Raw genomic sequence first — 17,199 nt, 5'->3', positions numbered from 1 at the left:
AGTATGAAACAGATAATTTTGAGGGKTTTTTTGGCAATTCAAAGAAAACAAGCAAATTTCAATAGCACCAAAGTATTTGAGTATTTTAGTCCAAAAGGATAGGAACAATTCATACATTTTGCTTAAAAAGGTTTTTTCTTAAACAAGACTGATATAAATGAGAAAGAAGAAGGGAGTAATTAATGAAAGAAGTAGAAAGAAGAAAAATTAAGGAGTTAAGAGCTCACCATTTTTTTTCAACCATCTTTTCAAAAAGGAACATTTCTATCCTGTATGTTTGATGCACAGCTCTCAGGAAGCACCACACTCACAAAAAAGTCCCTCACTCTTTTTCCCTTTTCGCTTAAAAATTTATGTCAATGAGTTTTAAAAAATCCTCCCAATATTTATTATAAAAGGCAAAACAAAACTTTTTTCCCCTTTAAATTTCTTTATTGCTATRATGAGTGCAGTAATCAAGTAAAATAGAACCATTTCTAAAAGCCCTACTTAGATTTACATCGCTCAGAAAATGGTCTGCTTGTTTCTCATTCCACCATGATGGAACAAACTGGAGATGAAAGCTTTAAGAGAGAGACAMACACAGACACGCAATTTTGTCATTAAGAACTGATCTCATACTGGGCAAGTAATATTGGTGTGCCTATCTTCATTCATCTTCAGAAGTTAAACACTGAGAACAACACACACCGTGGCAGGTATCACCCTGTAACACCCTTTAAATAGCATGAAAAACAATACAAGACAGAGCAGCACGTTTGCAGTAGTGGTTCAATTTAAAGTAACTGATGAAAGAAGTTTAAATTMAGAGATCAAATGACTTTTCATAATTAAATTTCAACACACAATTCAGTTGTTCAACATTATCATTAARCATTTTATTAACWCTCTTAATATCTTGATATTTCTGCWGCTTTTCTGMCCACWCTTACTTTGCCTCCAATTATCTTGAAACTATGTGCCATGTCTAGTAAGCAGAGAATTTTTTACCCAAAACTTTTTCCATGAATAGGCTTTCAATCCAGCAAAGTTTAATCTTAGTTTCTATTGCACTTTGAGGCAAATTTTTGAAGAGTGATATTGGAATTCATTGGGGATGTATTGTAATCTAATTAGGTCAGTTTGGGTACGAAATAACTTCTGATTTGAGTGGAGAGCAGGGAAAGGAAGTTGGGCCTCTTGGTAATTAAAACATCTCCCTTCAAATTTGAGACTGCAACTTCTAGGTTACATATTAGATTACGTGTTCATTTCAGRCCCAGTGGCTAAATGTAATTCATTTACATTTATAAACATAATTTATGCTTTCAGCAAAAGCCTGTMTGTCTATTTTTTCCTTCCAGAGAATGATCAAGGTTGGAAGAGACCTTGAAGACCATCCAGTCTGACCATCAACCCAGCACCACCATAACCCGCATGAGCCACATCCAGACACTTCTTGAACACCTCCAGGGATGGTGACTTCCATCCTTGGGTGACTTCCTCTAATGCCTGGCCAATGCCTTTGCTCCTTAAGAATTCTTGTTTTCCAAGACACAGCCTGTAAACCAACAAAGCTGACAGCAGGTAGGAGGGGAGTTCAGAGAATAATGATCTGGCAGCATAGCTTTCCCATCTGACTATTTCAGGATTTTTTGGTGTACTAAACAACAGCCTTCTTGAAGCCCAAGCTATTTATGTGGGATTTCAACAAGCAACATGGGAATAAGCATTCCCAAAATTTCAAAAATGTACAAGTGGGCTAAAACAAAAAATGCTTCTGAATGCTTCAGACCCCATCCCCCTACGCTAAAAACAGCTTGCACCTCAATTTATTTGAGATCCTATATCAAATGACAAATGAAAAAATAAGTGTCATCGTTTTCCACAAAGAAAATATATGCAAAAATAACTTTTCCACGGGGCCTTATAATCTACCGCTGCGAGAGGCACTATGTCCTTACTCTTGCAGGAGCACTCACTTAGAAGACTTTAAGATGCAGTCCGGAATTCTTCTGATCCCTCAAGCGAAACACGAGGAAGACTGGAGGTAAGGATAACACCTCAACYCTGTTAATCCGGGCAGGATTAACCAGTTAATTCCCGCAGGATGAGGAGGCTTGGTTCCCCTGCCCGCTGTGGCATCACCATGTGAACCAGGAGACGCCGCGGGCACCGGCGCACGGAACGAAGCTCCACCTTCAGCGTGAAGAGCTTTATGGACACAAAAGAAGAGCCCCACGGGCAGCAGTAGCTCACCCTCCCTCAGAAGCCCTCCTGAGCTCCGTTTGCACAGGTTTTCTCCATCGCTCCCCTGCAGGCGGCGCCCGGCACCGAGCGCCGGCGGCGGCGACTTCCCCCGGGATGCGCCAAGGCAGCCGAGGCGGGGGGCGCCTGGAAGCGATCCCGGGGCCGTGCCGGGCSGGCCGMCGCCCAGGAGAGCCAGACAARGCTGCRATCCGTAAGGAAAACCCCTGSCTGCCGTCTGGCCGCCCTCCCGCYGMCTCTGCCGGCTTTCATTCCCACCCRCGGTGCGAGAGGACGATGGTTTCTCCAGGAAGCGCTGGAGCATCCGCCGGCGCCGGGGCCGCTTCCTCCCTTCCGCGTCTGTGCTGTGCCGGGTCCCCGCAGCCRCCGCTGGGGTGAGGGTTCTTTCAAGACTAAAATTTAAGTTAATTTACATGTTGTAATAATGACTGGGTTTTTTTTGGTTTGTGAGTCTGTCTTTAATTTATCCATATTTTCTGCTTCTCTCTTTCCCTTTTTGAAAATACTGGGGAAATACGTTCTGATGAGGGGAAATGAAAGTGCGTTGGAGGCGCACTTTACCATTAAACCATTAAACCATTAAACCATTAAACCATTAAACTTTTCCCTTTTTTAAGTCCTAACTCTGACCTTACTGCATTTACTGTATTTGCTTCTCTTCCTAGCGTCCAAAAATCAACATGTCGAGCAAAAAGGCAAAGACCAAGACCACCAAGAAGCGCCCTCAGCGCGCCACTTCCAATGTATTTGCGATGTTTGATCAGTCGCAGATCCAGGAATTCAAGGAGGCCTTCAACATGATCGACCAGAACAGGGATGGCTTCATTGACAAAGAGGACTTGCACGACATGCTCGCCTCCCTTGGTAATGTCCCTTTGCTGTTGATGCTTGCCAAGCATATTTGTGCTGTAAAAATCAAAATACAGAGTTTGGGATATGAGAGGTGTCTCAGTTTGTATTAGCACTACTGGCATATTGTTTTTTTCAGTTTGAAAGCTAAACGAAGTATGAATCCCTTTATTTGTAGGAAAGAATCCAACAGATGAATATCTGGATGCCATGATGAACGAGGCTCCGGGCCCCATCAACTTCACGATGTTCCTCACAATGTTTGGTGAAAAGTTAAATGGCACCGACCCAGAGGATGTAATCAGGAATGCTTTTGCTTGCTTTGATGAAGAAGCAACAGGTATGTGGGTGCAGCTCAGCTGCTTGRTGGGGCTATGGCTGGTTTTTTATGTTGTTTATTTGGGTTTCTAAATAGTATGAATGATTTTTGCACCTTTATAAATTAAGTAGGAGGTGGTAATCCTAGATAGCTTATTCTGCTAAATTACTGAGAGTAAAACATGTCTGGCTGTTTTATGTTAGTAGTGAGGCCTAGTAGGACTCTGTAGTAGTTCTTCTGTGAGGCTTTGAAGAAGAGTGTTTTAATTGGACAGTGTGTATGTTCCTCAAAGTGTAGAACAAGATGTGCGTGCTCTAAAATGAGGAATTCAAATCAGTAATGTGTGATTTTCTGTGTGGAAAAGGTAATRATGGGAAATCTGTCATACAACTGAGTTTGTCCCCACTCTGCAGTAGGTCTGAGATGCATCTGAATTCTTCAGATGTTTAATATTTCAAGACAGGCTGTCCAGACTTCATAACTCTCTCTAACCCTCATCTGGCTGAGTGTTCTTTGTGGCTCTGAGGACGAATGTCATGTCCTCACTTGCAGCTCAGTTTTCAGATTGCAGGAAGGGATGCAGCCTCAGTGACCTAAAGATAAAAATTGGGTGGGGTTCAGAGGACAAATAACAGATTGGACTGATTTGTGTAGCGAGATGAAGGGAAAGAGTGAAACACAATGCTCAGTTTTATGATATCAGACTTCCAAGGCTGCAGTTCTAATCTTGAGGKTAGAGTTTGTGCTTCTATTTATGTGTTCACCTGGGCTAAGATTCCTGAGAAGTGTGTAGTGGCTGGGGATGAATTGCTGGGGCAATTCTGTGGAATTACAGAATACCAGTGCTTTGATGTGTTGTGAACTTGTGTTACTGTTGCATGTTGAAATTATGTAGCCTCTGTACTAGAGATGATGCCGCATCAATACCTTTCCTCCCATCTGTCCACCAAAGTATTTTAATTTAACCAGTCGATATATGTTCTGAACCTTTCAAAGGATATCATTCCGTTTCAACAGCTATTTTCAGTCTGCGTATTTTTAGCACCTTTTGCCTTTTCAAAGAGCATCCCCTTCCTGCTGAGGTGTAGGTAAACAGGCTTTCTGTTGGTACAGTCTTTTCAAATGTTAATCGACTTCCTCCCTCTCAAGGGAAATCTCTTTACCATCTCCTAGAGAAGGAAGTTTTGTTAGTACGTTAATTATTTTCTCTCCACAGGTAGTCTGACTCACTGTGCTACAGGGTTTTTTTGTGTGCACCAAAACAAGAGCCTGTGAATTACAATATAAAGAAAATGGTGGTGCTACCAGTTCTTTGGAATAGAAACCTTCTATGTCTGTGTAAACAATAAGTTACTAGTTTGGGCAACCATGTACTGATAAGATTGATTTTATTATCTTTCARCTCTGTGTGGTAAACGTTTTAGTCTAGTCCTATGATGATTTTAGGATAATAGTTCCCCAGTCTGTTTTGTGTCTTACGCCACCCTCAAATTTTAACCAGGAATTTTAACCACGTGAGATARTTACGCTGTTTTATTGTGTTTTGATTCATAATAGTCAAAATGAAATCTTCAAAATATGATGATGTATTTGTAGAACCCATGTTATGTTAATCTTTTATTAATTTCATCCTCTGATTTGGCTTCTGATCAGTTTGTTCCTTTTAAAAACYTGCATGAGCATTTCCAGCTATATCAAACTCTTTTACCTTTTTTTTTTCATTGCATGGTCTCCACATGTATGTTTGTAATAGACCTGATTTTCTAGCTCTACATCAGGGTAGGTGTTTTGAAGGGGAGCAATACAAATTGGGTCCTACAGATGAGGATTACATAGTCATACTTGTTGGGTTTTACTTACATTTCCTATATTGCCAGCCTAGTTGGTTATGTTGCTTCAGTATTACTATCATGTGTAGTGCTATGGAATTGATGTAAAAGTTACATCTGTCTGCATCTGGAGGATTTTGTATCTGCTTTTTGATCCTGCATTGTCATCTGCTTTGTGCTGCCTGCARCAGGCTGAATCTTAAGTTTTGGTTMATTTATTTGTTGCACCCCATCTACCCTGAAGGTGTGTGGAGGAAGAGGAGCCCTGCTTGCTTTACAATTTGTTGCTCATAAAACCTGTAGTATATTCCTAGTCTGGCAGTCCAGTTCACTGTTTAAACACCTAGCTGTTCAGACAGGAGCAATTAAGCCTTGAGGCTAAACTTGCAGSACCAAAGACCTTGCATTCTTTGAATACTAATCCTTGTGTCCTCTCTCATCACTGCCTGGTCTCTGTAGGAGAGTAGAAATAGAGTCAAATCTGTTCAGCTGCCTTTTTCCTCTTCTCYACACCCATCCACAAAGAGAGAACTCCGAGATTTGACTCATTTAGGATGGGCCTGGCTAACTGAACATTGTCCCTATTTTTGAAGTAGGAGATTGCTGCTAGCCTTTTTCATTTGGAGTCAGTAGCCAGGGGCTGTTTGCACGGGGATATGATGCTGTTTTCATTAGCATATGTTGAAACACATTTTTTTTCCCTTCCCCCAGCATACACCACCCCCGTGTTAATTTGTCATGCTCATTGACTGCTTTTTGGTCTCCTGAGTCCCTGTTTGGTTTTGTCTGTCTAATGAACTGTTTGCTTAAGTTATTCAGCTCTCTTTCCAAAGCAGAACTTTTTTTATCACATTCTRATTGAATCTACATCAGTTGATGTGGGTGTCTGTATATGATTTCCAACTGTTCCAGGGTTTACATATCTGCTTTCTGGAACTTACTTCTACCTTGTCTGCTCTGTATTGACAGTTCTCCAACTATAGTTCAATAACCAATTTTTTCTCAAATGAAGCAACTGTTGTGCTGTTAAAGGCATGGCTGGTCGTATTTCAGCATTTAGCAATTTCTGCATTCTATTATCTACCATTTGTTATGCATGTTCTCTTTTTCATCTCTAATTTTTCCTGGAATTATTTGTCAGTTGGTGGTTCTCCCCATCTCTTGAAATAGAATTAGTAGAAGATACCTAGAAACTGCTCCTTTGTTAGCTTCCTCAAAAATCTGCCTTTTTTAGCATAAAGTAAGTAATACTTAGAAGTAATACTTTTTTTACTGGGTTCTCCACCTTTATGATAAACATTCTTCCTGCCTCCTGAGCTAACTTGTTCAGTCCTGTCTGAAAGTCTCTTCTGTTATAAACTCCTTCCCTGGACACTTGCCAGGAGTTCACTGTATCYACATAAACTGCCTCCAGCAAAAGTGTTGTGCAGCGCTGAAGAGCCAAAATGGTTATTTAGTCCCCAGGGGAAACTAGTTTATAGAGGATGTGCAAATATATCTAATTAAGTCAAGAAAAATATAGTTCATTTAAGAGAACTGCTTGTATAATGAAGACTAGCAGTGACAGGAACCTGTTTTTCCACTTTGAGCCGCTGAAGAGATGGAAATAAGAGTTATTATACCACAGCAGGTCAAGCCCTGTCTTCAAAAATCAGTATGAAATGCATTAAACTTCCTTTTCCTTTGCACTCAAGGAATTTCTTTAGAATTCAGTTAAGGGAGTATTTTTGGCTTTCTGTGCAAGTCAGATGTGATGTGTTACGTGCTGCACTGGTTAATTGCCCGTCTGTTGGCATGTCTGTGCTGCTGCTTTTGGAGACCCAGCTAAGAGTCTTGGCTTCCCTTTTTGTGTTTCTCTCTGCACGTCTCCTTCCAGGGTTCATCCAAGAAGACTACCTGCGGGAGCTGCTGACCACCATGGGGGACAGGTTCACGGATGAAGAGGTGGATGAGCTGTACAGAGAGGCCCCCATCGACAAAAAGGGCAATTTCAACTACATTGAATTCACACGCATCCTGAAACATGGAGCAAAGGACAAGGATGACTGAGCAAGTCCCTGGATACCTGCAGATAGCGCTTTTTTTTTTTGCCTTTTCATTAATTTTATTTCTCAGGATCTTTTCTTTTCTTTTTTTTTTCTTGTTGGGACCTTTTGCATACATTTTTAGCACTGCAGCTCTTTCCTCTGTGGATTCTAWGGCTGCTCAGGCACACCTGCACCTTTGTAATAGGACTGGAAAGTGGCAGAGAGAGAGGAGAGCTTACGTGGTAGAGGTTGAGTGACAAAGATCAGGCAGTGAGAAGGCCAGTGTAAAAATGTCAGTGCTACTCATCCTAGCTAGATTAATTTTACATTTTTAATGATAACTTTTTAAAAAAACCACTGTTCTACTAAGTAGATCATCAAAATTTTTGTGCTAGAAATRCAGTGTTTCTCTAATGATATCTGTAAATATTTTTGCAACTGTGCAGTTGTCTTGTTACCCATTTTTGCCTTAAAAATGATGCATAAGCCACTTAAGCATACTGATGTTTATACTTTAGCAACCGAGTATTTCACCTGCTGCTGTGAGCATACACAATGAAGAAGAAATTCCCATCATTCCAATTTTAGTGTATTGTAAATTAATCATATATGTCCAAGACTTGCACATTAAACATTTTAAATCTTATGGGTGTAGTTGAGCATGTATTTTATCACCTCAGTGCCTCCATTTCTCTACACTGAGTACTTTATTAATACCACTTTTAAAAAACTTATGATGTGAATCCTAGTGTTTTCTTTAAAACAAGATGTCATATATGGGTAGAGTTGCTTGAGTGACACTTCTTACTAGATCTGTGTGGCTGCCAATGTTGAATTAATGACATTTCATTGCAACCATTTATTTATTTAATCTTTCTATCTTTTTTTCAAAGCACAGTAAGAACRGGGCCAGATGAAGAAGGAAGGTGTGCTGTCTCTGTCCTTTTTGTTTTCCATCTGAAAATGTCATTCTTGGTTTTTAAATGAAACAATGTATACTATATTTTTAAGACCTCCTGCTGAGAGTGATGCTTTGGATGTGTGAGACTGAGGCATTCCCTTTTGTTCCATTTCTCATAGTTGTATCCTCTATAGTTTTTGTGGTATGGAAGGCGTGGCAGATTTGCTAGTGTTCTGAAGCAATTTCGCCATAATCTGAATTCCTGTGGTCCTGTTTTGTTTTGAGTTTTGTTTTTTTTTTTGTCTTGAGAGAAAGGATAATCAGAGCTGCTTCTGACACTTCTAGGAATCACATTGTTAATCCCTTCAGAATTTACGTTACAAAATTAAGAAAACTCATTTGGCCAAGAGCATTTTGCTGCTTCTTGGTAGGCTGCTGTTGCRAACTGAACTTTTAGGAAATGTCACTGGAGGACAGTGATTAAAGCTCTGAAGCTCCTGCTCTCCCTCAGACCGAGTGAGCTTTGCCAAGGCRTGGGAGCTGTGGACACACAGGGATAATCTCGGTGCTGCTGCCAGCGGGCTTTTACGAAGAGTGGGGAAAAGCAGAGATGGGGAAAAGAAGCTGAACAGAATTGGAAGAAATCCAAATGCTTCACAAATGGTTTCTCTCAGTCGCTGTTTTTTTAGGGTTTTTTTTTTTTTTTCCAGAAAAAATACTCGCGTTTGGAGAGGGCAGAGATTAAAAGCTCGAACAAGAACTTTTGTAAACTATCAGTGAAATAAATTACTGCCGATTTTGATACTCCTGAAGGAGGCAAAGTCCTGTGGCCAGCGGCTGGGGCCATCCCCGGAGCCACCAGGAGGTGGCAGCGCAGCTCCCGGCACGAACTCAGCTGCGRAGGGCGAGCGGCTCCCAGCCCAAATTTTTCTTGCTTTTGGTTTGTTTKTTGATTTTTGCGGGAGGGTTTAAGTCCCGAGGAGCTCGTTTGGTGCAGTGGACACAGGGGAAAACACAGTCGGTTTCCACAGAAGCCCCACTTCTGCGACAGCAAGGACTAATAATGCTGGGATTTTTCACACTGCAGCTTTTGCTCRTGCTGAATTTTTGGCCCTTTAATCAAATTCGTTCATTACAGAAAAGAGTAAAATGAAGCCTCTGCAAGCCGTTGTTACAGGCGTACATGTACAAACACACATGTGGTGTCTATTTGGCAAAGACTGGGTTTCAAAAGGACTTACRGCCTTCCTTGTAACTCAAACCAGAGACACTGCTCCTGCATTTCACTTCTTAGTGTYTCAATAAGAGCTCTCCTTTTGTTAAGATTAGCTTTGAAAAAGCCACCCCAAATTCAAATGTGTATGTTTGCATAACTTTGTTTACATACGAAAGCTAAAACCTGTGCTGTAAACTAAACTGCTGTGGCTCAGAGTGAGGCAGCTGGTATTTACCTACAGCAATAAATGCCAATTGTTAAACCCTAGTGCCTGCTTATGGGCCAGGCTGTGTTGCTGTATAGCAACACCTATGTGCCATTTGGCCTGGTGATGATGAATTGTAGTCTACCAATACTATTGTTCTTAGCCTTGCCTCTGGCAGAATCTTGGTTTTACTGTCTTGAGTTTAATGGCATTTCATGTTCTCATAAAAACATGTCAGAGAGAATGATAAAAATGGAYTTTTGGTGTGTAATTCAGAGGCCTGGGATTTCTTTTTCAAAGAAATTTTAAAGCCCTGCTCAGCTCTGATGCAGAGGGTGCCTTAAAGTCTGTGTGTGTCTGGAACTAGTAACACTGGTTTTATAGACTAATTGCAGTTCTTAGTCCTGGCAAAATCATTCCCAGCAAGAGCCACAGAATTTTCAAGTGCTCTCACTGAAGTGGGTCAGCAGAACATGAAGGCATTTGTCGTGGGATGTCTTTCTCCTTTTATTTTTATTATTAATTCAGCTGTTTTGTAGCTAGGTCACTTGAGTGGAGGGCGGGAACAATGTGGCCTTGAATCCTCTCAGCTAGAAGAGAGAATTAAAAGTAGGTCTGCAACATTCAGGCTGAATGTTAAACCACTGAACAATTGAATAAGGGAGGGTGGAACCATCACAAGCAGTTGTTTCTTATTGTGCTTTCTTTTTTTCTTTTTTTCTTTTTTTTTTTTTTTTGGCAAATGAAGGAGCTTAGGCAGTGATCCCAGGAGAAGGAATAAAAGAAATCCATTCTACCTTGAGAGGGTTCTTTCCTGCTCTTCAAGGTAAAGTTCCCAAAAGCTATGACTCACAAGTGGGGCTGGGATGCTTGTTTCCTGTGGTTGCAGAGGCAACAGAGCTGAACCCTAAATRAGTTTTAGCTTTTAAACCGTTTCCTCTCCAGGACTGTTTGTGAGAAGCAGTGCCTTGCCAGGGAACTGTCTCACACATCCTGTATCTGGCTTAACACCCCCCACACAAACTCCTGCCAGTGTAGGTAATAACTKGTAAAGGTTCCCACTGTCTTTACTCCCTCTGAACRCCGTGCTTTGTGAGCTGCTGKGGCTCAGCACCTGATGATCCCTGARCAAGGGAGGTGTGCTSTCCCTCCATGTGAATTACAGCCCTGATYCCTGTAAGGAAGGGCAGTGTGACTCCTTACTCCTCTTGAGCATTTCTTGATGAGATTCAGCAGATCCTTACTCAATAGCCTTGTTTTAGTAGTTACTAATTTTAGAGCCCAGCTCCCGTGTCTGGGGAGAGAGCAGCGTCTGTCAGTGTGGCAGGCACGCCTCGCTGTGGGTTCTACCGATGGTGTGAGCATTCTTCATTTGGATACCAAGCAGCCGGTATTTAATACAGCAGCATCCAAATGTCAAACAGAACCGTGCTTGTTCAAAAAATCCCAAGGGTTTGAAGAGAATTCCTGTCACCAGGGTGGTGGTGTCTAAATCCTAAGCACTTGGTCTGACCTTTGTGGAYGGTTTCCTAGCGGCAGGCAGGGCTTGTTCTGCTATTCAAATAACCCCAGCTAGCTGCTGACTCATCTCTGGTTCCACTCTGTACATCCCGGTGCTTACATATAAAAATTGTTTCAGTGGCACTCTTCAGCTGTGAAAGGCAAACCTGACCAGAGTTCCTATGTAATTGTCATGAGATCAGAAGTGTCATGTAAACTGCRTAATTAAAAACATGAAAAAGCGTTCACATGACTTTAATAGGGATGCATACCAGTCCCAGCAGGYTTCTTTCAGTGAGTAGGTAAGACTTGCAAATTAAAGATACTTGCAGCTGGAAACTTCCTTTTCAAATAACTGCAGGTCACCGTGACATTGGAAATGGTTGCAAAATGCTACAGTGAGACCATAATCGTGGCATGCTACCCCCTCCCACACACATGCACAAGATTTCCTGGGAAATTTGCTCAGCTCCATGCCCCACAACCCTAGCAAGCTTYAAAGCTACGGGGCTGGAGTTAGTTAAAAGGAGAGTTGACAAGTTTCATGTTAGTAAGATAAGCTCATGAACTCTATGATTAATTTTTGGAAGAGAATGAAATGGAACAAAATTACTTGCAGTTAGTGCTTGCCTGTTTATTTCTTTAACTAATTCAGGGGATGAGGTATTGTATCTTTGTTAGAACCTGAGATATATGTTGTACAAAACACAAGTTATAACACTATTATTGCTATCCTGCTAGCAAAGAGGGGATCTTKGTCATGCATCTAAATCCACTTTGCCTGCCCTTCTTATCTGCTAATTAAAAAAATAATAATAAAACGATAGCAATACAATTTTCAATTGCCAGCAGACAYCATTTCTTTGAATTTTTTTTGTAACCTAATTGAACACAGTCTTTTAACTAACAATAACTAGTTTCTCTGGTGTAAAAAGTCTRGGTATGCAAACTGTTGTTATTGGTGTTTTATAGCATATCCATCTGTTCCATAGCCACTTGGCCCAGGCGAGGCACAGAACAGCAGCACCATGACACAGTGTATTTGGGGGTGCTCTACTACATGCAGACCTCAGAGGACAGAAGAGTCATCAAACTTATACAAAATGATGAGTAAGGAATACACTGCAAAAATGCAGAACTCTGATTCATTTGCTGGAAGGTGCCATGGGGCTATCTGAAGCCCAAAGAGGAGGATGAATTGTTGCCATGAAGTGCTAGTTACAACTGTGTGATAAGCAGAAAACATACCTGATAACAGCTGCAGCTGAATTTGGAAGCAAGTTGAAATGTGGACGGGACAGCAATTAGAAGACAGTGATGAGATTTGTTGGAATTACTTGATTTTACTCTGTTTCTGTTGCAAAGAATGCAGCCTGCTGCCTCTGATATTTTCTGCCCCAGGCTCTGGACACAGATTTTGGTTATCTGAGTTGCCATGAACTAATGAAGATTAAAACTAATGAAGATTAAAATACCAAAAAAGAAGATAGGGGCCAGAGGCACTCAAGTATTTCCTGATGCAGCTGATCAGATATATGGCTCTCTAGTTGAGCTTCCAGTAGTCAGACTTCTCCAGAGGCTGGACACCAATGCCAGCTCAACAATTTATGTAGCCCCATGCTTTGGCAGCTGACAGCAGCTTTTCCAGGGTTCTGTTTTCCATTTGATGTTTGCCTCCTCTCCTCCCTTCCCCTCCCACCCTTTGTGCAAGCGCTTAAATGCCTTCCACATGTCAGGGGCCTGCATCTACCCTTTCTCTTACAAGCTGAAGGGTTAAGACCTTCAAGCAAGAAAGGCATTCCCTTCCCTACTTTGTGTACCACACCTCGGGTCTCACTTTGAGMTAAGATTCAAAGCAGCTAATAAGTTGTAAGGCAGGCTTTACAAATTTTGATGAGCAAAAATACACCTCCAGGATTAAGGAGTATTTCAGTGGCAGCTTTTAAAGTGCTGGCAAGTATCTAAATGGGATGGCAGTACCTCAGACATTTCAGGCTTTGGGGTGAAAGTGCAGATGAGACTCCTGTGCACACCTCTGGATGCACAATACATGACAGAACTGTCATCTGAGAGCAGTTGGGTGAGTGGAGGAGAGGAGGAGACTTCTGGCTGATGCTCTTACTAGTGATGCCTGGAAGATCTTCCCCTATGCCAGCTTTTCAGGGCTGGTAATTATGCCTTTTCCACTCTTGATCTCAAGAAMTGCTGTGAAAGAGCAAGTATGAAACAAAAGAGTGCTGGCCGCTTATTTTCACTACACTTTCCCAAGTGGAAGGGCACTTTACACCTCTGTGATTGACTGGATTATTGCTGCCTAGGACAGATTTTGTGCTCACACACACCCTTTCCAGGAATGTTTTTGTTACCTACTGGTGGTTTGTTAAGTGGCTATAAAAGCAAGGAAAGCAGTTGGGAGATGCTGTTATTATGAACAGGTTAGGGTGTGTTTATTTTAGTTTTTTTTTTCTCCTTCCAATCCCTCCATGCCTCCCTTAAGCCTACTAACAGACTGTGCTTCTACAAGCAAAGTCTATGGAATTCAGTGAGGCTCACCTAAAAAGGCCATTTCAGCAACATTATTTAAGTTTCCAATATTTAWCTTTACATACCAATACATATTTCTGGCTCATTTCTTGACTTTGCTGTTCTTAGTTTTGGGCATGGAGAGGGGGTTCTTTTTTAAAGGTACAATCTCCTTGAGTTTCAGCCTCTGATCACCATTACATTCATGTCTTGCCTATACAGTTTGCCCCATTTTATCTCTGTTGAAGCTGAAATTTTCATTTCATGAATTTCCTTGCATTTCTCTGCTATRTGCTTCTGATATCAAGACACCTGTGACATCTGGGCATGTTCTTACATGGTCCACAAAAGTTTATTTTGAGCTTTTGTTCTCAAAAGCTATGGAGGAAATCACTATATAAAATGTGTTTTGAACAGAAGTTGGTTGGGGGCAGGAGGTGAGAAGTTTTATCCCTGGAAATAAAAGCAATGTGGCATGAAGGTATTTGCAGTATGGGTTCCTTTTAAYGAATCTTAGCCACTTAGTTGACTGAAGACATTAAATTGGTGTTTCCCTAAAGTAAGTAATTAACTTTCAACACAGAAAATTAAATTGCCTAAGATTATTACATAGCTATCTGAACAATACTTCTAGTGTCTTGTTGCTTTTATTGCTTTTTTGCCCCTGGCATTTTGTGTGTAATCATCCAGACACCCTGAGACATATTGATTAAATAATGTTGGGCACTTTGCACAGTACAGTCTTGTTTTATATAATCTTATGCAATATTTTATTACTCTAGCCAAGTACTAAGTAAGAGCAGAGTTAAGAGAGAAACTTTGGGCAATGCCAGTCTGTCCTGTCACCCAGTCAGAAGTAGTTTGGACTCCTGAAATGAGACACATCTTCACTGGGAGAAAGACAGACAGACTCCTGAGTTGATTTTTTTTATGTTAGGCTGAGCATATTTCCTCTTAATACCCTCAAAAAAGCTGTTTGAAGAGCAACTTCTGTGCCAATGCTCCCAGAGCTCCAGAGAGGTGAGCAGTTCTCCATGTTTGTACAGTGTCAGGACTAACAGGGATTGGTGTGTGAGTGGAAAAATTGAATGTCTTATGGCATTTCCATGATAAAAGTAATAAGCACTTTTTCAGTAGGTGTGACAAAAATTATGTTTGAAGAGCTTCCACTGGGCCCTCTCKAATTCATTGGAACAGAAGTTTCACCTCTGGCTTGGCTAGGCTTCATTTAGCAGCTTTCTGCTAGCAATGTTTTAGATAACAAGTGGCAACCAAAATATTTCAAGGCTGCCTTATCCTCTCTTATCCCACAGCYCAATGACAAAAGGAGACAATTGTCCCTTGTTTGCTAACTACACGTTGTGCTTTAATCTTGCATTTGGGCTTGTGTTGTCATCAAGCTGCTAATCATCGTTCTGTGACACTGTCTGCACAGCTCCTCCACGCAGCTCTGGGCTGCATTACATGGGCACGGCATCACAAAAGAGCAAACACAAGCACTGGCACCTGTCAGTGACTGTTGTTTAGRGGGAAGTTGTTTCTTTTGCCAGCCAGTGAAACATCAGAACTCCAGGCCACTGAATAAATGCTATTATGCATCATCTGGGCACCATATGGTCTGCGRGCTCTGAGTGTAGCTGAGCCACAGCCCTCCAAGCAGTTGGGGCAGAGATCTGGCTTCAGCCTCCTGTAGCTGTCTGCTTTAACAGTGGTAAGGCTTCCACATTGGTGTGCTGTGAAGAAAATCCTTTCATAAAGCCTTTCATAAAGTACCAGAAGAGTTCTGTTTCCCTGTAGAAGTGCTGAAGTTTCTGCTGACCCTTTGGGGCATGGGTGAACACTTACCCTTCCAGGGTACAGCCCTGCACCCTGGGGTATCTGCACCTCTGATGCCCCCTCAGAGAACTCATCTTGTACTCTGGTAACCAAAATTGTGGCTCAAATCATCTCATATGTCATCTCATCATCTCATGCATCTTTTATTATGTCTTACAAAAGAAGTGCCCRCTACACCTGAGTCTTGCTTTGGCACCATGTTTGAATGGACACAAGTGGCACATGTGCAAAGCTGGAGGTGACTGGGTTAAATGTATCAGCAGACTGAGCCCTTCCATGGAGGGAAAGGGGAAATGAGGTCTGAACCAATTCCTAGAATGGCACAAAGTAGTGAGCTACTGAGAGCCTTCAGAGAAGTTCCCAGAGAACTTCACCCTTAACCCAGGTATTTGTAGCTGCAGGTGGCTTACAGGCATGAATTGTGGAGGTAAAAGTAGTGCTGAAGCCTCAGCAAGATTTGTTTTATAAGCCTAGGAACTCAGCCTTACTACCAGTCCACTGTTTTATTTCCCYTACTGCCAAGACACCCTCAGTGACAGCTAGCCTGAGTAGAGCATCCTGGTGGCATTTGAAACACTGGGACAGGGACAAGCTGTGTTAACCAAACCCTAGCCTACATCCATACCAGTAAATCCAGTATGCACACAAGTTTGACAGGGAAATTTTGGCTCTKTGTCTGCAACTCACTTTTTAACAAGTGAAGATCTGTTTCCATCCCAAAATGTTTGAAAGATACTTCTGGTTTTGTGAACATGAGATAATTACAGCAACAAATGACTTCATCATCTACCAATAAACTCTTATAAACATGGATACATAGGTTTTGCAAAGGAATTTAAAACTTTCAGTTTTCATAGTCAACTTAGCTTTCAAACTCTTAACAGAGTGAACTGTACTTTCCTTGTCCTAACTGCTTGCATGTCTTTCAGTTTTTTTTCTAGAAGACTCCCAGCATATCTAATGCTCTAGGCTAAGCTGAACAGCTTGATTGTTATTTCCAACCTAAAGAGACAAATGTTCTACAATGTGATGGTGTCTTTGGGTCTAACTTGTGTCCTGCTCCTTCAGAGCTTGAGTCCAGCAATTTGCTGAAAGTGCTTAGCAAGGGGGGGGGGGCAGCATGGAGTGAAGCATCACAGTGGCATTTCACACAAAATCACCACTGATGAGATTCGTGCCTTTTGCATCTCAGCTCAGTACCTAGAGGTTGCATTTGGCAAGTTGAGACCTGACTCCAATTTCCTTTTGAGCCTGAGAAGGCTCAAGGAACTTACAGCAGAAGCTCTTTTACAATGAGAGCTTTTTCTACTGTTCCTGTTGAAGCTGCACTGTTAAAAGAGGGTCGAATTCATTGCAGAACAAGGAAAAGAGAGAAAAAGACGGGGCATGTGCCTGATTCTGAAACTCAAAAGTTTCTGGAGCACTTGGGCTCCTTCATTGTGAGGCCCACAGAGTGAACTGTTATGACTCAAAACATTCCCCCATTTGTGGAGATGCCAGAGTGCTTTGTTGAAATGGAGGAGGTGRGATTTTGGGTGTGTGATGGCTAACCTCTGATCTGATAAGACTGAGGGTGARTGATGGGCTGTGAGTGAGATAAGAGGTGGATGTTGTGGAGATGATGGTGCCTCTTGTCAGGGTAAGCTGTCCTCCCTTGCACAAACCATTAGGTTGTGGGCCTCCCCCTCCTCTCCCAGGGAAATTGCAGTGTGCCCTGAGGGTGTCCACCTCCACTGATTGACATTTC

At 41.8% G+C, this 17,199-nt stretch overlaps 1 protein-coding gene across 1 annotated transcript; it reads left to right on the top strand.

Moving 5' to 3' along the window:
* Positions 1 to 2,539: 2,539 nt before the first annotated feature.
* Positions 2,540 to 8,443, top strand: LOC130572886 (myosin regulatory light chain 2, smooth muscle minor isoform-like). Its single transcript, XM_057364898.1, has 4 exons — positions 2,540 to 2,621; positions 2,913 to 3,111; positions 3,275 to 3,436; positions 7,121 to 8,443. Exons 2-4 carry the CDS (start codon positions 2,928 to 2,930, stop codon positions 7,291 to 7,293), a joined length of 519 nt encoding a protein of 172 aa, XP_057220881.1. The 5' UTR covers positions 2,540 to 2,621; positions 2,913 to 2,927; the 3' UTR covers positions 7,294 to 8,443.
* Positions 8,444 to 17,199: the final 8,756 nt, after the last annotated feature.

Source organism: Malurus melanocephalus, unplaced genomic scaffold (assembly GCF_030028575.1).
Source record: "Malurus melanocephalus ecotype Western Australia unplaced genomic scaffold, MMel_1.1 scaffold_44, whole genome shotgun sequence".
Classification (NCBI taxonomy): Eukaryota; Metazoa; Chordata; class Aves; order Passeriformes; family Maluridae; genus Malurus; species Malurus melanocephalus.
This window is presented reverse-complemented; position numbering and strand designations above follow the sequence as displayed.